The sequence below is a fragment of the Macaca fascicularis genome, chromosome 12 (assembly GCF_037993035.2).
Source record: "Macaca fascicularis isolate 582-1 chromosome 12, T2T-MFA8v1.1".
Taxonomy (NCBI): Eukaryota; Metazoa; Chordata; class Mammalia; order Primates; family Cercopithecidae; genus Macaca; species Macaca fascicularis.
Window position 1 is genome coordinate 74548510 of NC_088386.1, and position 22099 is coordinate 74570608.

At 36.5% G+C, this 22099-nt stretch overlaps 1 protein-coding gene and 1 long non-coding RNA gene across 3 annotated transcripts in view; one reads left to right on the forward strand and one right to left on the reverse strand.

Moving 5' to 3' along the window:
• LOC107126920 (uncharacterized) overlaps positions 1–6635 on the forward strand; it is a 195756-nt gene extending 189121 nt beyond the window's left edge. The window contains exon 9 of the long non-coding RNA XR_010580219.2: positions 4592–6635. This is a non-coding gene — a long non-coding RNA (uncharacterized lncRNA). The remainder of the gene's footprint in view (positions 1–4591) is intronic.
• The window catches only part of CCDC141 (coiled-coil domain containing 141), a 210274-nt gene that overhangs the window by 135582 nt on the left and 52593 nt on the right, over positions 1–22099 (reverse strand). The window contains exons 3-4 of one of the 2 annotated variants that reach the window (XM_015432436.4): positions 9676–9867; positions 6245–6353 (exon numbers count right to left, since the gene is read on the reverse strand). In XM_015432436.4, coding sequence (XP_015287922.3) covers positions 6245–6353; positions 9676–9867 — 301 coding nt within the window. The remainder of the gene's footprint in view (positions 1–6244; positions 6354–9675; positions 9868–22099) is intronic. The other variant, XM_074009537.1, reaches the window with a different exon arrangement.

The following is a 22099-nucleotide window of genomic DNA, read 5'->3' on the forward strand; positions in this document are numbered from 1 at the left end:
TCCAGGAGCTGGTTTTTTGAAAAGATCAACAAAACGGACTGCTAGCCAGACTGGTTAAGAAGAGAGAAGAATCAAATAGACACAATAAAAAATGATATAGGGGATATCATCACCGATCCCACAGAAATACAAAGTACCATCAGAGAATACTATAAACACCTCTATGCAAATAAACTAGAAAATCTAGAAGAATTGGATAAATTCCTGGACACATACACTCCCCCAAGTCTAAACCAGGAAGAAGTCGAATTCCTGAATAAACCAATAACAAGTTTTGAAATTGAGGCAGTAATTAATAGCCTACCAACCAAAAAAAAAAGTCCAGGATCAGACGGATTCACAGCTGAATTCTACTAGAGGTACAAAGAGGAGCTGGTACCATTCCTTCTGAAACTATTCCAAACAATAGAAAAAGGGAGAATCCTCCCCAACTCATTTTATGAGGCCAGCATCATCCTGATACCAAAGCCTGCAGAGACACAACAAAAAAAGACAATTTTGGGCCAATATCCCTGATGAACATCGATGCGAAAATCCTCAATAAAATACTGGTGAACCTAATTCAGCAGCACATCAAAAAGCTTATCCACCACGATCAAGTCAGCTTCATCCCTGGGATGCAAGGCTGATTCAACATATGCAAATCAATAAACATAATGCATCACATAAACAGAACCAATGACAAAAACCACATGATAATCTCAATAGATGCAGAAAAGGCTTTCAATAAAATTCAACACCTCTTCATGCTAAAAATCCTTAATAAACTAGGTATCGATGGAATGTATCTCAAAATAATAAGAGCTATTTATGACAAACCCACAGCCAATATCAAACTGAATGGGCAAAAATTGGAAGCATTTCCTTTGAAAACTGGCACAAGACAAAGATGCCCTGTCTCAACACTCCTATTCAACATAGTATTGGAAGTTCTGGCCAGGGCAGTCAGGCAAGAGAAAGAAATAAATGGTATTCAAATAGGAAGAGAAGAAGTCAAATTGTCTCTGTTTGCAGATTACATGATTGTATATTTAGAAAACTCTATCGTCTCAGCCCAAAATCTCGTTACGCTGATATGCAACTTCAGCAAAGTCTCAGAATACAAAATCCATGTGCAAAAATCACAAGCATTCTTATACACCAATAACAGACAAACAGAGAGCCAAGTCATGAGTGAACTCCCATTCACAACTGCTACAAAGAGAATAAAATACCTAGGAATCCAACTTATAAGGGATGTGAGGGACCTCTTCAGGGAAAATTACCAACCACTGCTCAAGGAAATAAGAGAGGACACAAACAAGTGGAAAAACATCCCATGCTCATGGATAGGATGAATCAATATCGTGAAAATGGCTATACTACCCAAAGTAATTTATAGATTCAATGCTATCCCCATCAAGCTACCACTGACTTTCTTCACAGAATTGGAAAAACTACTTTAAAGTTCAAATGGAACAAAAAAAGAGCCCACATAGCCAAGACAATCCTGGACAAGAAGAACAAAGCTGGAGGCATCCCACTACCTGACTTCAAACTATACTACAAGGCCTCAGTAACCAAAACAGCATGGCACTGGTACCAAAACAGAGATATAGACCAATGAAACAGAACAGAGGCCTCAGAAATAACACCACACGTCTACAACCAACTGATCTTTGACAAACCTGACACAAACAAGCGATGGGGAAAATATTACCTATTTAATAAATGGTGTTGGGAAACCTGCTAGCCATATATGGAAAACAGAAACTGGACCCCTTCCTTACATCTTATATGAAAATCAACTCAAGATGAATCAAAGACTTAAACGTAAGATCTAGGACCATAAAAATCCTAGAAGAAAACCTGGGCAATACCATTCAAGGCAGGCATGGGCAAAGACTTCATGTCTGAAACACCAAAAGCAATGGCAACAACAACCAAAATACACAAATGGGATCTAATTAAACTAAAGAACTTCTGAACAGCAAAAGAAACTATCATCAGAGTGAACAGGCAACCTACAGAATGGGAGAAAATGTTTGCAATTTATCCATCTGACAAAGGGCTAATATCCAGAATCTACAGAGAATTTAAACAAATTTACAAGAAAAATTATGGGCACGGTGGCTCATGCCTGTAATCCCAGCACTTTGGGAGGCCAAGGCGGGTGGATCACGAGGTCAGGAGTTTGAGACCAGCCTGGCCAATATGGTGAAACCCTGTCTCTACTAAAAATACAAAAATTAGCTGGGCTTGGTGGCACACGCCTGAAGTCCCAGCTACTCGGGAGGCTGAGACAGAAGAATCACTTGAACCAGGGAGGCGGAGGTTGCAGTGAGCTGAGATTGCGCCACTGCACTCCAGCCTGGGTGGCAAAGCGAGACTCCACCAAAAAACAAACAAACAAACAAACAAAAAAACGAATTTAAAAGAAAAAAACCACCCCATCAAAAAGTGGGCAAAGGATATGAACATATACTTCTCAAAAGAAGACATTTATGCAGCCAACAAACATATGAAAAAATGCTCATCATCACTGTTCATTAGAGAAATGCAAATCAAAACCACAATGAGATACCATCTCATGCCAGTTAGAATGGCAATCATCAAAAAGTTAGGAAACAACAGATACTAGAGAGAATGTGGAGAAATAGGGATGCTTTAACACTGTTGGTGGGAGTGTAAATTAGTTCAACCATTGTGGATGACAGTGTGGTGAATCCTCAAGGATCTAGAACTAGAAATACCATTTGACCCAGCAATCCCATTACTGGGTATATACCCAAAGGATTATAAATCATTCTACTATAAAGACATATACACATGTATGTTTACTGCAGTACTATTCACAATAGCAAAGACTTGGAACCAACCCAAATGTCCATCAATAATGAACTGGATAAAGAAAATGTGGCACATATACACACACCATGGAATACTATGCAGCCATAAAAAAAGATGAGTTCATGTCCTTTGCAGGGACATGGACGAAGCTGGAAACCATCATTCTCAGCAAACTATCACAAGAACAGAAAACCAAACACCACATGTTCTCACTCATAAGTGGGAGTTGAACAATGAGAACACATGGACACAGGGAGGGAAACATCACACAGTGGGGCCTGTCTGGGGGCGGGAGTTAGAGGAGGGATAACACTAGGAGAAATACCTAATGTAAGTGACGGGTTGATGGGTGCAGCAAACCACCATGGCAAGCATATACTTACGTAACAAAACTGCACATTCTGAACATGTACCCCAGAACTTAAAGTATAATAAAAAAACTAAGTAAAAATAAATTTTAAAATAAGATATATACAACATCCAAGAAGAAAAAAGAAGTAATATGACCCTTCCTGTGATGCAGCTTCTCAGTTCTTACATTCATTTTAAGAAGACCCTTAGAAAACTGGAGGGTGCAGTTGTCATTCTTTGGAGCTTAGAGTAAATTTTCTTCTCCTTAATGTCCCTATGGCACCTTGTGTGTTGCTCGCTTTTGTATCATTCTGCCATGTCATACATTGGAATTATACACAAATAACACTGAACGAATATACTTCAGGTTGCACACTATTCTCAGCTTCAGAGATCTAGGGTCTCACAACCTGATGATGAAGATAAATAAGAAAACAAATCATTACTACACAGTGTGTGAGGTGATGTACTGAAGTACCCATAGGAAGTACAGAGGGAGTTACCAAGGAATATGCACATGTCCTGATAAACTGCAGGCTTCCTGAGGAAAAGGGCCATGTACTCCCCTGACACGTGGCCCTGGATTTCTCACCAGGTTATGGGTTCAGAAAACAGTATTTAATTATGTGTTCTTTGATTGAGGGCAACTAGGCCAGTAAGTAATCTGGAAACCATATTTGCTGGAAGACTTTAACTAGGTTAATTTTAACCCCAAGGAGAGAAGACTGGAAAAAGGTATATTATTCCCTCTATTTCAAGGATTGTTATGTAGTAGAGGGAACCAACTTATTCTGAAACATTCCAGGGGGCAGAAACTTCAACCCATTAATCCTGGTTCTGACTCCCATAGTGTTAAAGAATATATTTCTTACATAGTAGAGAACCTTAGCATTGCTGAATAAGGAGAAAGCATAGGTGAAGCTAATTGAAATAAAGTGACTATTAGGGGTAAGTTTGATTACAGTTTTTCCAGCTTTTGTCACCCTGACACTCATGTTTTATACTACTCAACCGATCAACATCTCAGAAACTTACTAGAATGGCTAGCTGCACTTACAGACATATTTTATTGCTTAAATTTAAAGATAATAGATATGAAGCCCTTAACTAAAAAATCAGAATTTCACCCTTTAATAAGCATTTCAAATCCACTAATCTTAATCATATCCCACAGAAGTAGTTGGTTAATAAATTGCATCAACTCTCATTTTTTTGTTTTATGAAAACAAAAGCCCTTGAAGCCACCACTGGGCATATGAACTGGGAAGAAGTGTCCTGACCAGAGTTTTCTGTCATCTCTGTGCTTCAAGTATCACACAGAAGGGCACAAACTCTCACAATAAATATGTCATCAAGATGGAAGAATATTTTTTCATCACAAAAATAAACTATGTTTCCTGTCTTCCACTAGCATTTTTATCCATCTCCTCGGACTAAGGAGACCCAGTGGACTCTCGAAGGCTGTACCCCCGAAAAGCAAGACATCAGTTTCACTGTCAGCTGGATGCCAGAGAAGTGCAAACAAAGCAGCACGTCCCTGATGTAAACTGGCCCACGGTGCCACAGATCCTAGGAACTCTGAAGGAGCCAACAGCAGTAGCAACAACAAAACAGCATTAAGGCTACATTCCCCTGCTAGCTCCATTGCCAAATATTTATGGAAAAGCCCCTACTTCTACAAGCCCCCCGTCCCTCCGGAGAATGCTTTCATTCGATTGCTTCAGTATTGAAACTCTTCAACAATAGCATCTGTCACTGTCAGGTTTCTGGAGGTAAAACTGCTGTGTGATGATCATGTTGGTTGAAAGAAGAGTGAACTGAGACCACAGAACCCATCTGTTACCTTCTAGTCTCCTAGCAGGAATTCCACGTGATTCTACTCATTTCCTTTGGACCTAGCTAGATTACTACTGCTGTATAATAATAGACAACTGTTGCTTTAAAGCACAAGCTTTTGATGCTTTTTATAATCCCTATTAGTGATAGGTCCTATAGAACAATAATCAGTGGAAATTATATATACATATTTGGTAGGATCTCATAAGAATTTACATAGGAAAGATTAAGTCCTTTAATCTTACATAGAAAAGATTGAGTCCATTAATCTTTGAGTTTTAGAAAGTTGTGATAAGTAATTTATCATAATGATCTATTGTCTAGAGTCTTTTGAAGGGTAATATAAACACTCAATCTATTTGTGACTTTAAAACACCTTTTGGTTTTTTAAAGTCCAGAATGACAGGCTGGTGGAGCTGGAAGTCAAGTTAGAACTGTGACAAATGAATTCAGGAAGTCTTTCCATCCAGCCCCTGTTCTATTTGGCAGTAAAACTAGAAGACATATTAGGCAGAAAGGAAATGGTTGTTTCTATCTATTTATCTAACCTCTTTCCACAGCAAAAGATGACAGGTTAACTACTACTTTTCTACAAATGCGTTCCCTACTCCACTCCTGGCCCACACCAAATTCTTGTAGAAAGCCTTGGCATACAAATTGTTGGTTAACAACTAGACTGTCTTTCTAGTTGTTCAAAGGGAATTGAAAATCTTTTTGTAGAGTGTCTTATTAGATTTTCATCTGGAAAAATTCACTGTTCCATTTTTTAACTGCAATAGTGAAAGAGGAATTTTGCTGATCCAGACCTGCTTTTTAAAGAATGACCTTCATTGATTGACCCTTAGAAGGAATATTCACTGAATTCAATGATTTATTCAACTAAGAACATTTCTTGAGGATCTACCATGTGGCCAGGAACCTTGCTAGATGCTAAGGGCAAAAGGATGAACAAGGAAGAAATGGCCTCTGTCCTCAGGAGCTAAACTCTAGCAGACCAAATAACAGAATCTCCTGGAGGCATGTCCTCTGCCGTCCTCTCAGCATATCTACAACTACTTCTTTCTTTCAGAAGATGACTAAAAATGAAGCTTTATTTAACTTTTCTTAGAACAAGCTGAGGTATACATAAATAGATAAATTTCAAATACACTGTCATACATAAGCATTCTCACATTAACATCTTTTAAAACCTCTAAACACTTCTGCGAGAAATAAACGTATTTCTTGCCTTTAGTATGATGTTCATGAAGCTGAAGAAGTGATTTTAAGGACTCAGCATTCTCAAACTCATGAGTATTCTGGAGGAAATCTTCAGCTTGGTCTATTTTAATAGCAAACTACAATAGAAATACAGAGGAAAGACATTTGTATAAAAATTAATGTGCCATTGTTAGTTACCTGTAGATGTTTTTCATAAATTAGTAGCCCAACTGAGGATGTGTGTTTGTGCAGGGTATATGTTCGTATGTGTTTGTGTGAGTGTGTGTTGGCTTACGGTGTTTGTGTGAGGGTGTGTGTTTGCATGTGGTCAATTTACAAAGTGTCATTGGTAAGAACTTTCTTCTCCTTTCATACCTAATTTTGTATGCTGAAATAAACCAACCTGTTTCCTGTCCAAATGCCTATCAAATTTTTCAAACAAAATTATAATGTCCTATGTATACAGTCACTTTCAACATTCTAAGGCACTTAATTAAGAATAAGCAGATAGTTAGCTAAGGGAAACCAGGAAGAGGTTAACTAGAAAGTAATCTACACATTTGCAAGTAAATGTAGCTTAAGAACTCACTTAGAGAGAAAGTTGAAGTATAGTTATTTTTTCCCTCTATAATTGAACTTAGCAGTGAAATATGCAAGTTTCCAAATAATACATAGTCTAATCCATATCTAATCCTATATATATATATTTGTATAGAAAGCGGTCTGAAAAAATACACACCAAATGGTGACTTAATGAGAAGAAATGAAATTAAGGATGAGCAAGAGGAGGTAAAATTTTAATATTTGAATCTATAATTTGTAATTCTGTTTGCATTTTTATCAATAATTTATATGCATTACATCTATAAATAAAATGAGATTAGATGGAGCGAGAATGACAAGTGAGAAATTTATCCTCTCTTTCAAGGAAAATGCATAGCAATTTCACACTCTAAATGGTGAGGAACATGACTGGTCTCTCTTTTTCTTTTTCTCCATAGAGGCAGTGGGAAATCGAGAGAGATAATTAATGTGATGTTAAAATGCTCAGGAAAATCATCTTAGAAATAAATTTTAGAAGACGGCAAAATGCATTTGGTTATCCTGTCACAGTATATCTATAGTGGTAGACAAATAGCTGGCTTGTTTTAGCACTAAGATTCAATAGTAATTATCACAATTTATATGAGCATTTCAATATATTCACCTTTGGATTAGGTTTAGGATAAACTAATTAAGGACAAGTATCAGTGTAAAAGACACAGAAGCTTGCGATGTTACTTATCTTCTGTTTCAAGTCTTCTCCAAACTATCATCTTTGAATCTGGGGATTCTTAATATTTTAATGTAACTATTTGATTAACACAATCGACTGTAGTTTATTACAACAGCCATATGAAATCCAATTATAAATGAAATGGAATGACGAGAGAGAGACTGAAGAGCATGGGACATGTTTTGGAAATGCAAGGCAGGCCTCTGTTATCCTATCAGAACAACCTGATGGACATCTGCTGCTGCCACTCAGGGGCGGTGTTTCTAAATTATAGCACAGTGTTTGAGGTGAGAATAACCCAACTGATAGTTATGTCTGTGAATGAGCCTGAAATAATCTTGTAATAATGATCAACCATGCAATCATTATTAATTTTTAATTTCTCAAAAACTTCTGCATGCACATAATTCAATAAGGGAGTCAATATCCACATCATTTACATCTCTAATTCACTCAATTTCTAATAACTGATTTTTAAAATATTATTTAAAGAGAATCTTCAAAAAGAAAAAAAATCCTAGTAGGTGGTTTGTTTGTTACCTGCAGAACATTACAAAAAGTTCCAGGGTCACTGTTTAACTTATATTTATATTTCAGTTTGTTATCAAATTAAAAATAAACCAATAAGCAAACAATGCTTTACTCAGAAAAAAGCTTCCCTAAAGTTCTGTTTACTTTTATCGGTATTTTCCTTTCTCCACTCTCTTTTATCACTAAAGAAATGGCTTTGGCATACAAAGGGGGCATAAGGATTATATAGCAGTTTGTCTTCAGTTTAATATGAAGTGATTCACAAAATTGGAAATGGGATAATACAAGTAATAATTAGTCTTTTCACTAGAAGCAATAAAAGCTCATGCAAGTGTAAGAATAACAGTGTTGGGTTGAATCATGGTTTGGCCTGCTATTTCCTTTTACTTCATGTTATATCGGAAAGCAATTTACTCATCATGGAGAAGATAAGCTAGCATTAACACTAAAGCACAATGAGAAACAAATATTGCTCTAACGCTAGAAAAAGAAGAAAATTTCCTGGACTCAAAACAGATGAGTTTCAAGGACAGTTGACACATGTACCCTACTTACTAAGATAGAATGAGTCAGATATATCCATAATTTGGCGTCTGTAGGTATATTTCAGCTGTTTTATTTATTTTCAGGGAAGAAAGATTGTGTATGAAACTTCTTCCAAGATGGTCTCTGAAATGAGTTAAACTTCAGTGTTCAAACTGTGAAAAACAAGCCTTGAAAGTTATAATAAGGTTTTTATTCCTCCCTTTTGCTTTTAAACAAGTTCATGATGCATGAGATTGCCTACTCCAATTTTTAGGTTCCATTACTAATCTTCTTTCCTTCATTATTTTGGATTTAAGCACTGAATTTTTAGTTTAGAAATGTCATATTTTTCAAAGCTAGTGCTTTATCATAATGAAGCAGTGCTCTCACATCAAAATGAATGGGCTGCCACTTGACAGAGAAGTTAAAAGTGAAATTTCCAATAACTGTCTTATACCAAATATAATACCTCTTTTGATAATGTTCTTTGAAACTCACATTTTGAAATGAGAAACCTCAAAAAATTGTAGAATTCGAGAAAACTCACATGGAGACATGACCTTCTTAGGTCCAGAAGGACTTTTTCCTTCTCTTGTATTGTTAGGTGTTCAAACTATGGAAAATCAACTATACGCCTTAGGAAAGTACTCAGAAAATGCTATATTTATGAATCAAATATCCTATGGAATATTCTATAATTACCTTTTTAAAACATAGGCAGCAAAAGGAAATTTTATTCTCCAACTTTTAGCCAAGAACAACACTCTAGACCAGCATTTCTTAGTAATCCTACAATCAGGGTAATTGTTTGATTTAGTAATTGTATTACTACCTTCTATAGAGGGAAATAATCATAATGACTTATGAGCATTCCCATTATTACTTAATATTTTACCAAATTTTAGTTACTTAACTGTACTTTGTTTTTGTTTGAAGACCTACTCTTAAAATAGTAATAATTTTATTTATTGACAATCAAAAAATAAATATATTGTCTATGTATGTCTTGGTTATTCTGCCATTTTTTTAACTGCTTGCAATGTCTATTTGTGGAAAAACAAACATTTTCAGGAGTGCTATTAATTTGCTCTGATGTGGGGAAGGGAGAAGTTTTTTAAAGCACAAACCTCCAAGGCATTTTCAAAAAATTCAGAAGTCAACCTAAGGAGCTCCATTCTTCTTTCAAGCATGGACACCAGGGCTGCCCATGCTTCACCCAGAGTCTCGGCCATGGCGTCATAGACCTGACTCTGATCCTTGTTCTCTTCAGCTGTCTTGTCTGCTTCCTGCAAGAGTTCCCATACCCGATCTTCCAAAGCCTAAGTACAAAAGAAAAGGCATAAGGCAGGATGTTAACTCAATGTAAGAACACAGGATCACATTTTAAACACTTGGATATTAGAAATTGTATGTGGTCTAGGAAAGATAATTTATAAACACAAACTGTTATACAAGAAAGTATATCAAATAGGAAGGAAGGAGCGATTGGATTGAGGTGAGCCAGGAAGCATGGCCAGGCTAAAGGGATTCACATTTAAACATTGCCCAAACACTGCTGACATCTGTCAAAGACACATGTCTACATTCCCAAGGGGTATAGAATATTATGTTAATCTCACAGTTCCAAAAAAAATAAGAAAAGTAATAAGAACACACCTAGAAGAATGATCAAGAATAAAGGTTGTGAGAAACAAGCCCAGTAAAGCTTACTGTTTATTGCAAATAATTGTCATTAGTTGTTAATATGACCATGATGCTTAATGTAAATATTAAGAGTAGATTTTTAAACCAGAATAGTCATAATTTAAAATTTAAGATATCTATAACCAACATTATCTACTGTTTAAACAAAATACGAAAAATGAAAAAGAACATGTGCTTACATAATTGTCTCATTCAGGGATAGGAGGATTTAATAAGTTCCATATAATTCTTGAAGTTAGCACCAAAATAAAGGCATAATTTTTAAAGAGTACAGTAGACTAAAATAGTATGAATAAATTCTAAAATATCAACATAAAAAGGAACTTAAAAATGTGATAAAGAAAAATACAACAAAGAAAACAAAAGAAATAAGAGCAGGTTCATAAGGACACACGCACACACACACACAAACATAATGACAAGTACATAATTAAATATCAATTAACACAAAAAATGTGGATGAGCTAACTTTTTAAACAAAAAGACAAACGCTATCACACTGAGGAAAAAAAGGCAGCAAAATTCAACCAATTTGTGTTTCCTAGAGTGTCCCTAAAAAGAAATACTTCTTGAAAATAAAGAGATGAGATATATCAGGCAAAGACAGACAAGAGAAAGCAGGACTATAATATTGAACAAATTAGAATCAAAACTAAAATCACTGATGCTTAAAAATGGCATTTATAATGATAAATAGTGCAATCCACAGTAAGGACACTCATGAACCTTTGTATCTGTGGCACTGAAATATTTCAAGTAAATATAAGCAGTCTTACATCAAATGAACAGAGAATAAGAACTACAATTATAGACTGTTTTTAAAAATAATAATAAGGCTACTACATTTAAAAACTTTAAATATACAGCTAACCTTATGCTCAGGTTAAATACATAGTATTAGACAACTTAAACAAAGAAAGAAAACAAATTATCTCAACATCTAGCTCTAAATTATTTAAAAAATAAATAAAACAACAAATTAAGGGGGATAAACTGATTTAATACAAAATCAGAAATTAGCAGTTTAGATTAAAATATTAGAATTGATTTTTAAGTTGATTAATTAAAAAGCCAATGAAATATTAAAACAGCTGACAGATGTCAATAAAAATGGGAGAGTAGATAGCTCCAAGTGACCATTCCTGTAGAGAAACATCAGAAAACGCTGGGAGGTTGAGGTGGGCGGATCACGAGGTCAGGAGATCGAGACCATCCTGACTAACATGGTGAAACCCCATCTCTACTAAAAATGCAAAAAAATTAGCTGAGCGTGGCGCGGGCGCCTGTAGTCCCAGCTACTAGGGACGCTGAGGCAGGAAAATGGCGTGAACCCGGGAGGCAGAGCTTGCAGTGAGCTGAGATAGTGCCACTGCACTGCAGCCTGGGTGACAGAGCGAGCCTCTGCCTCAGAAACAAACAAACAAACAAACAAAAACACAAGCAAAAACTGTCTTATTTTTGTTAGAACTCTGGAAAGTAGTCAAAGATTTACAGCCACCAAACAAAGGCTGAAGCAAGAAAAAGGTGACTTAAAAATGGTAGAAAAGCTTTGAGATATTTTTACATGCCCTTGCTCAACCCCTCCTGGGTTCAGCAGAGACTATTAGAGTGGATAAGAATAATAAGACTCAACTGTATATTGTCCACAAGAAACCTACTCCAAATATAAAGGCAGAAGTGCATTAAAAGTAAATGAAGTGGAGTAACAATGTGAGGTGATATGTCAATTAACTCAATTAATTTAACATGTGTTAATTATTTTGCAACATATACATACCTCAAAACATCATATTGTATAACTTAGGTGTATACAATTTTTAGTTGTCAATTATAACTCAGTAAAGCTGGGTGGAAAATAAAGTAAATGGATGGAGAAAGATGTACCATGCTAACACTAATCTAAAGAAAGATGGAGTAGCTATGTTAATTCTAGACAGATAATATTTTAGAGCAAGGAATATTATTTGAGATTAAGATGGGTGTCACATAATAATACAGGAGTCAATCTACAAGAAGGCACGACAATTCTAAATGTGCATGAGCCTAACAACAGAGAGTCAAAATATATGAGGCAAAAATTAATAGAACTGCATGGAAAAATAGATAAATATACTATAATAGAGACTTCAACATCCTTCTATCAGTAATCATTATATCCAGCAGACTGAAAATTATTAAGTATATAGATGAACTGAACAGCACCATCAGTCAACTTGATCTAATTGCCATTTATACAATAATTCCTCCAACAATGCATAACATACTTCCTCTCAAGCTTACATGGAACATTCATCAAGATAGGCCATATCCTGGGCCATAAAACATACCTTAACAAATTTTTAAAAACAGAAATCATACAAATGTACTCTCAGACCACAAAAGAATTAAACTACATATCAATAACAGAAATATAACCAAAAATACCACAATATTTTAATATTAAACAATACACTTTTAAATAACACATGGGTCAAAGAAGTCTCAGGGAAATATAAGTATTTTGAACTAAATGAGAAAATGAAAATACGATGTATCAAAATTTTTAAGATGCCACAATAGTAGTGCTTAAAGAAAATTTTATAGCATTGAATATATACATATATATGAAATGAAAAAAGACCTAAAATCAATATTCTGAGTTTTCACCATAGGAACTAGAGAAAGAGAGTAAATTAAAGCTTAAGTAAACAGAAGAAAATAATAACAATTAGAGGAGGAATCAATGAAATGAAAACAACAGAGAAAATCAATGAAAGCAAAAACGAGTTCTAGAAAAAGATCAATAAAATTGATAAATCTCTACTTAGGCTAATCAAGAAAGAAAGAGAAAAGAAACAAACTACTAATATTGGAAATGAAAGAGGGGCCACAACTACTGATCCCATGGACATTAAAAAGATAAAAAGGAATACTATAAGTGGCTCTATGCCCATAAATTTGATAACTGAGATGAAATGGACAAATTCCTTGAAAGACACAATCTACCAAAACTCACACAAGAAAAAATAGGTAATCTGAACAAGTCTATATCTATTAAAAAATTAAATCAATAATTAACAACCTTCCAAATAAGAAAGCACTAGGCCCAGGTGACTACACTGGTGAATTCTACCAAATGTTTAAAGAAGAAATGATGCTAAAGCTACTTAATAAATTCAGCAAAGTTACAGAGTATGAGATCAACACACACAAAAATCAGTTGTGTTTCTTTATAAAGAAATGAACAATCTAAAAAGGAAATCAAGAATTTCATTTACAAGAGCATCGGAAAGAATCAAATACCTAGGAATACGTTTAACCAAGGAGGTGAAAGACTTGTACATTGAAAACTAAAAATCATTACTGAAAGAAATTGAAGAAGACCTAAATAAATGAAAAGAGAACCCATGTTTATGAGTTGGAAGACAATGTTGCTAAAAAGCAATACTATCTAAAGTAATCCACAGATTCAATGTAATCAATATAAAAATTTCACAGGCTTTTTGACAGAAATTAAAGAGATAATCTTCATATTTATATGGACTTGTAAGGGGATCATAATAATCAAAACAATATTGAAAAAGAACAAATTTGGAGGACTCACACTTCTAAATTTCAAAACTTACTACAAAGCAACAGTAATCAAAAACAGTGTATTGACACAAGGATAGACATATAGGGCAATGGCCTAGAATTGAGAGTTCAGAAATATACCTATATGTCTATGGACAATTGATTTTCAACAATGATGCCAGGACCATTCAATTAGGAAAGAATAGTCTCTTAAGCTAGTGGAGCTAGAACAACTAGATATTCACATGTAAAAGAATAAAATTGAATTCTTACCTCACATGCCATATAAAAATTAACTCAAAATGTATCAGTGATCTCAATGTAAAAGCTAAAACTAAGAAATTTTTAGAAGAATTTTATAAGTAAATTTTCATCACCTTGAATTTGGCAATAGTTTTTTAGATATGACACCAGTAGCATAAGCAACAACAACAACAAACAGATAAATTGGACTTCATCAAAATTAAGACTTTTGTGTACAAAGGACATTATCAAATAAGTAAAAAGAAAATCCTTAGAATGGGAGAAAATGTTTGCAAATTATGTATCTGATAAGCATCTAGTATCCAGAATATATAAAGAGCTCTTTCAACTTAACAATAGAAAGGGGCGGGCACAGTGGCTCAGGCCTGTAATCCCAGCTCTTTGGGAGGCCGAGGTGGGCAGGTCACTTGAGGTCAGGAGTTCGAGACCAGCCTGGCCAACATGATGAAACTCCATCTCTACTAAAAATACAAAAATTAGCCAGGTGTGGTGGTGGGCACCTGTAATCCTAGTTACTCAGGAGGCTGAGGCAGGAGAATTGCTTGAGCCCAGGAAGTGGAGGTTGCAGTGAGCTGAGATCACACCACTGCACTCCAGCCTGGGTGAGACAGCAAGACTCTGTCTCAAAAAATTAAATAAATAAATAAATAAATAAATAAATAAATAAATAAAACTATAGAAAGGACAACAATACAGTCATAAAACGGGCAAAGGACTTGAAAAGACATTTCTCTAACAAAGATATATAAGTGGCAAACAAGTGCACACAAAGATGCTCAAATGATTAGTCTTAGAAAAATGCAAATCAAAAGCACAACGAGATGTCACTTCACACCCACTAGGATAGCTATAACCTTAAAAAAAAAGGAAGCTGGGCACAGTGGCTCACACCTGTAATCCCAGCACTTTGGGAGGCTGAGGCAGGCAGATCACCTGAGATCGAGAGTTCACGACCAGCCTGACCAACATGGAGAATTCCCATCTCTACTAAAAATACAAAATTAGCCAGGCATGATAGCACATGCCTGTAATTCCAGCTACTCAAGAGTCTAAGGCAGGAGAATCACTTGAACCTGGGAGGCACAGGTTACAGTGAGCCGAGATTGCGCCATTGCACTCCAGCCTGGGCAACAAGAGTGAAACTTCATCTCAAAAAAAAAAAAGAAGGAAAATAACAAGTGTTGGCAAGAACATGGAGAAAATTGGAATCCATGTACATAGTTGATGATAATATAAAATGGTACAGCTGCTTTAAAAAAACATATTGGCATTTCCTCAAAAAGTCAAACATAGAATTACCATATGACCAAGCAATTACGCTCCTAGGCATATATCCACAGGAAATAAAAGCATATGTCCACACAAAAGCATGGACATGCATATTAACAGCAGCAGTATTCACAATAGCCAAAAGACAGAAACAACCCAAGTATACATTTACTGGTGAATGGATGAACAAAACGTACTTTACCCATATGAGGGAGTATTGATACATAGTATGAAAGAAAGAAAGGAAGGAAGGAAGGAAGGAAGGAAGGAAGGAAGGAAGGAAGGAAGGAAGGAAGGAGAAAGAGGAAAGAAAGAGAAAGAAAGAAAGAAAGAAAGAAAGAAAGAAAGAAAGAAAGAAAGAAAGAAAGAAAGAAAGAAAGAAAGAGAAAGAAAGAAAGAAAGAAAGAAAAAAGAAAGAGAAAGAAAAAGGAAAGAAAGAAAGAAAGGGGAAGAGGAGAAGAGAGAGAAAAAAGAAAAGAAAAGAAAGAAGGAAGGAAGGAGAAAAGGGTAGGGAGGGAAGGGGAGGGGACGGGAGGGGAGGGGAGGGGTAAATATCTAGAATAGGTAAAATCTTAGTAATAAAGAGCAGAATGGTGCTTGCCAGGGGCTGAGGGAAGAGTGAATAAGTAGTCACTACATAATGGGTACAGGGTTTTCTTTTGGGCTGCTGGAAAGGTTTTGGATCTAGATAGAGGTGATGGTTTCACATGTGAAAGTTGATCATGTGAATTGGGTCATACTCAACAAAAATGGAGTTGAGAGGTCATGGAGAAAACCATTCAGGGCACAAAGTAATGTAATTCCATGCAAGTCTGCAAGCTGAAACTGCCTACTATAACCTGAAACCAGTTTTAGCTATTGGCTACTAAAACAACCTCTGCAACTCTGAAACTAGTTTTGCCCACTATTGTCACTTGCCAATCAGAGCTTTCCAGCTCCTCAAAACCTTACTAGTGGCAATGAAATTTCTCTAAGAGCAATACATATTCTCCTTTTTATAAAACCTCTAACTTTCTCTTTGTTTTTCAGACATACTGAAGACCAGCCAGTCTGCATTTATGCCCTGAATTGCAGTACTTTTCTCCCAAATAAAACATTTTAATTTCAGAAGTTCATTTCTATATTGAACTTTTCACACACAGCACTGTGAATGTACTAAATGCCACTGAATTTTACACTTTAAAATGGTTAATTTTATGTTATATGAATTTTGTCTCTTCAAAAATTTTTTTAACTTATGACATTTCAAAAGGAACAAAGTGATACACAAAAAACATAAGCAGATCTCATGGAGGTAGAGAATAGAATGATGGTTACCAGAGGATAGGAGTGTAAGAAGGAAGAAGATAAAGAGAGGTTGGTTAATGGGTACAAAAATACAGTTAGATAGAAGGAATAAGCCTTAGTGTTTGATAGTAGAGTGACTATAGCTAATTGTTATATATTTCAAAATACTAAAAGTGAAGATTTATAATGTCATCAGCACAAAGAAATCATAACTGTTTGAGGTGATGGATATTCCAAATACCCTGACTTGATCATTATGCAGTGTAGAAATGTACCAAAATATCACATGTACCCCATAAATATGTGCAATTATTATGTATCATTTAAAATATTTTATTTAACATAATTATATAATATTAAGATTGAGGGCTATAAATGCATATAGCAAGTTTTGGATTTTCTGCAAATAAAAACAAAAATGGGGATAAAATGGAAAATTTTCTTTAAAAGGTTACCAAAATTGCCCCAAGGAAATCTTGTCATCATCTGCCTCATCATCACTATTATGACTGCCACCATCATGGAAAATATTGAATAATTTCTCAAGTATGTCCCTAAAAGAATAGATGAATATGCCAATTTGTTTATTTAGTGACCTGTAGAAATTTGGATGTTTCCAATTTTTGACTACTATATATAAACCTGCTATAAATATTTATGTACAAGTTTTTGGGTAGACATATATTTTGATTTCTCTAGGTATTTACCTAGGGTTTTCCAGTTACTTTCGCCTTCTTATTTATATCTTTCTGTATATTTTCAATTTTTTATAATAAAAGTATGTTATTTTTATTACTGGAGGAAATATTTTTATTTTTGCAATTATGTAAAATAGACCTATTCTTAAAGGAAAAACAACACATGCCATTGCTGTACTGGAATCATGGACCTAAGTTGTCTCCAATTATTATTCTTGAACAGTCCTTTCCTTCCTTATCCTTCCAAATTATATTCTAAGACACATTACACACTTTAATTATATTATTGTTCCCAGTTATTTGCTGTTTCTCTCTGTAAGAGGATTGTACTTCTATGCCTCCTAAAACCAGACTTGTATGCACTTAGTTAGACTAACAAACTGTGAACAGAAGTTTTGTGTGCCATTTCTGAGTAGAAGTATTAAGAACCAATAAGTGAGTCTATCATTGCTCTTTCCATAAATAGTGGTTGCTTCTTGATATGTTTTGGCTGTGTCCCTACCCAAATCTCATCTTGAATTGTAATTCCCATAATTCCCACATGTCATGGGAGGGACCTGGTGGGAGATGATTGAATCATGGGGGCAGTTACCCCATGCTGCTATTCCTGTGATAGTGACAGAGTTCTCACAAGAGCTGGTGGTTTTATAAGGGGCTTTTCCCCCTTTTTCTCAGCACTTCTCTTTGCTGCTACCATGTGAGGAAGGACGTGTTTGCATCCCGTTCCACTCTGATTGTAAGTTTCCTGAGGCCTCCCCAGCCATGGTGAACTGTGAGTCAATTAAACCTCTTTCCTTTATAAATTACCCAGTTTCGGGTATGTGTTTATTAGGAGCATGAGAACAGACTAATACACTCCTTCATCCAGGATTCTAAAATAAAGGAGACACACAAACCTGAACTGCATTTACCATGCAGCCAACATGGTAAGATAAAATCTGTTATTTGTAAGCCACTGCTATTTTGGGGTCATTTGTTACCCTAGCATTACCTAATAAAAGCTATATACTAGTCCATTTTTACATTGCTGATAAAGATGTACCTGAGACTGTGGAATTTACAAAGGAAAGAGGTTTAATGGAGAACTCACAGTTACATGTGGCTGGGAAGACTCAGAATCATAGCAGAAGGCATGGAGGAGCAAATCACATCTTACGTAGATGGCACCAGGCAAAGAGGGCTTGTGTAGGGAAACCCCCATTTTTAAAACCATCAGATCTCATGAGACTTATTCACCATCATGAGAACAGCATGGGGAAGACCTAACCCCATGACTCAATTATTACCTCACACCAGGTCTCTCCCACAGCATGTGGGAATTCAAGATGAGATTTGGGTGCGGACACAGCCAAACCATATTATTCCACTTCTGGCCCCTCACAAATTGCATGTCCTTATATTGAAAACCAATCATGCCTTCCCAACAGTCCCCCAAAGTCTTAACTCATTTCAGCATTAACTCAAAAGTCCACAGTCCAAAGTCTCATCCCTTACGCCTATGAGCCTGTAAAATCAAAAGCAAGTTAGTTACTTCCTAGACACAACGGGAGTACAGGCATTGGGTAAATATAGCTATTCCAAACAGGGGAAACTGGCCAAAACAAAGGGGCTACAGGCCCCATTCAAGTCCGAAATCTAGGAGAGTGGTCAAATCTTAAAGCTCCAAAATGATCTTTCTTAACTCCATGTCTCACATCTGGGTCATGCTGATGCAAGAGGTGGGTTCCCATGGACTTGGGCAGATCTGCCCCTGTGACTTCACAGGGTAGAACCTCCCTCCTGGCTGCTTTCACTGCCTGGAGTTGTCTGTGACTTTTCCAGCTTCTATTTGCAAGCTGTCAGTGGATCTCTCATTCTGGGGTCTGGAGGACAGTGGGCCTCTTCTCACAGCTCCACTAGGCAATGCCCCAGTAGGTATTCTGTTTGGGGGTTCCAGTCCCACATTTCCCTTCTGCACTGCCCTAGTAGTGACCTCCATAAGGGCCCTGGCCCTGCAGCAAATTTCTACATAGGCATCCAGGCATTTCCATACATCTGCTGAAATCTAGGCAGAGGGTCCCAAAGCCCAGTTTTTGACTTCTGCATACTCACAGGCTTGACACCGTGTGGAAGCTGCCAAGGCTTGAGGTTTGCACCTTCTGAAGCTACAGTCCAAGCTCTGCGTTGGCCCCTTTCAGCCATGGCTGGAGTGGCTGGGTGGCAGGGCACCAAGTCCTTAGGCTGCACACAGCACAGGGACCCTGGGCCTGGCCCCAAAACCACTTTTTCCTCCTAGGCCTTGGCCTGTGATGGGAGGGGCTGCTGTGAAGACCTCTCACATGCCCTGGAGACATTTTCACCATTTTCTTGGGGATTAGCTCCTTGTTACTTAGGCAAATTTCTGCAGCCAACTTGAATTTCTTCTCAGAAAATGGGATTTTCTTTTCTGTCGCATTGTCAGGCTGCAAATTTTCCAAACTTTTATGCTCTGCTTCCCTTATAAAACTGAATGCCTTTAACAACACCCAGTCACCTCTTGAATGCTTTGCTACTTAAAAATTTATTCCGCCATATGTCCTAAATCATCTCTCTCAAGTTCAAAGCCCCATGGATATCTAGGGCAGGGGCAAAATGTCACCAGTTCTGTGCTCAAACATAACAAGGGTCACCTTTGCTCCAGCTCCCAACAAGTTCCTCATTTCCATCTGAGACCACTTCAGCCTGGACTTTATTGTCCATATTGCTATCAGCATTTTGGGCAAAGCCATTCAATTAGTCTCTAGGAAGTTCTAAAATTTCCCACATTTTCCTGTCTTCTGAGCCCTCCAAACTGTTCCAACCCCTGTCTATTACCCAGTTCCAAAGTCACTTCCACATTTCAGGTATCTTTTCAGCAGCGTCCCACTCTACCGGTACCAATTTACTGTATTAGTCCATTTTCATGCTGCTGAATAAGACATACCTGAGACTGGGAAATTTAAGAGGTTTAATGGAGAACTCACAGTTCCACCTGTTTGGAGAAGCCTCCCAATCAAGGCAGAAGGCAAGGAGGACCAAGTGACATCTTACATGGATAGCAGCAGGTAAAGAGAGTGCTTGTTGTAGGGAAACTCCAATTTTTAAAACCATCAGATCTCATAAGACTTATTCACTATCACGAGAACAGCACAGGAAAGACCCGCTAGCATGACTCAATTACCTCCCACCAGGTCCCTCCCACAACACATGGGAATTCAAGATGAGATTTGGGTGAGGACAAAACCAAACCATATCAAGTTGACAGATACATTTACTAATGTAAAAATCCTTTATTGGTACATTTTGTCACCAAGGTTCTCTTATACTTAATAAAGAAAAAAATAAAATTTATAATGCAACAAAACAAAAAATCTAGATCATAGACTGATAATTTCACAGTTGCCTCAAAAAAGGTCTCAAGCGCATTGGGTAGAAATGCAATGAATATCCACTAAGAGATAGATGAGTATGTGCCAGCTCTGTTTTCTTTGCTATTTAGGATAAACAGACAACTGAGTGTCTACATTGACAAGAGAGTTTGACCAAAAGTGTATATTTTCTTACCTAGCTATTCGAGAGCATAATAACTGGACATTTCATTCTTGTGTGACAAGTTTGAGACCATAGTAAGGGCTGGTTAATTTTGTTTTGTGCATATTTTTCATTTTATACCCTTTAACATTAAAATAGGTTAACCTGGCCTCAATCTCCACTTATAATGGTGTTAGTTCAAGAGTATATAAGATGAAAACATTATATCAAAAGTTTTAAATTTTAACTTTTTTCGTATGACAAAGAATGTGGTAAGAACTGAAATATAAATGCCATGAAATTTTAAAATTCTCTTTTTTTTTTTTTTTTTGAGATGGAATCTTACTCTGTCGCCCAGGCTGGAGTGCAGTGCCTCGATCTTCACTCACTGCAACCTCTGCTTCCCAGATTCTTCTGCCTCAGCCTTCCGAGAAGCTGGGATTACAAGCATGTGCCACCATGCCTGGCTAATTTTTGTATTTTTAGTAGAGATGGGGTTTCAGCATGTTGGCCAGGCTGGTCTCAAACTTCTGACGTCAGGTGATCCATCCACCTTGGCCTCCCAAAGTGCTGGGATTAGAGTGAGCCACTGCACCCAGTCAAAATTGGAAAATTCTATGGCAGTGATACAGGGAAGAATAAGAAATAATAGACTACGAATTCATTCTAGGGAAAACCAGGTAAACATGTAACTTTCCAGTAATATTTCTCAGATTTGGCACAAAGGTGCTAAAATAAATTCAAAAATGGGCTATTTCTATATCTAATAGGGTTGCCTTTGGAACCTCTTAGCCTTGTTAAACACATAAAATAAGCTCCTCTTAATATTTTTCTTTTCCCACTCAAATGACAATTTATAAATCAGTGATATAAAGGCTTTAGGGAGAGCGATTTAAAGAACTATGATTACGGCTCCCAATATTTCGTTGGGACTCTCCCATGACCTCCGCTGTGAACCACAAAATGTTCTATTCATTGCAGATCTAAGGCCAGAACATTCTTGCAGAACCCTCTGGATTTAATTTGGTACAAATTACACTTGGGATTTTCTCCAAGAAAGTCAGCAGACATTCTGCTTTGGGAATCTGTAGAAAACTGTCTGATTCAAGTTTCCATGGAATTATAGATCGCTCTTAAGCTGCTAGGATCACAGGCCAGGTATGGCCCAATGCTTCCCAAGACCTATCAAACATCATCTGAAATACTGGAGGAGACAGGGACTCAAACAGAGTGAACTAGACAGGATTTA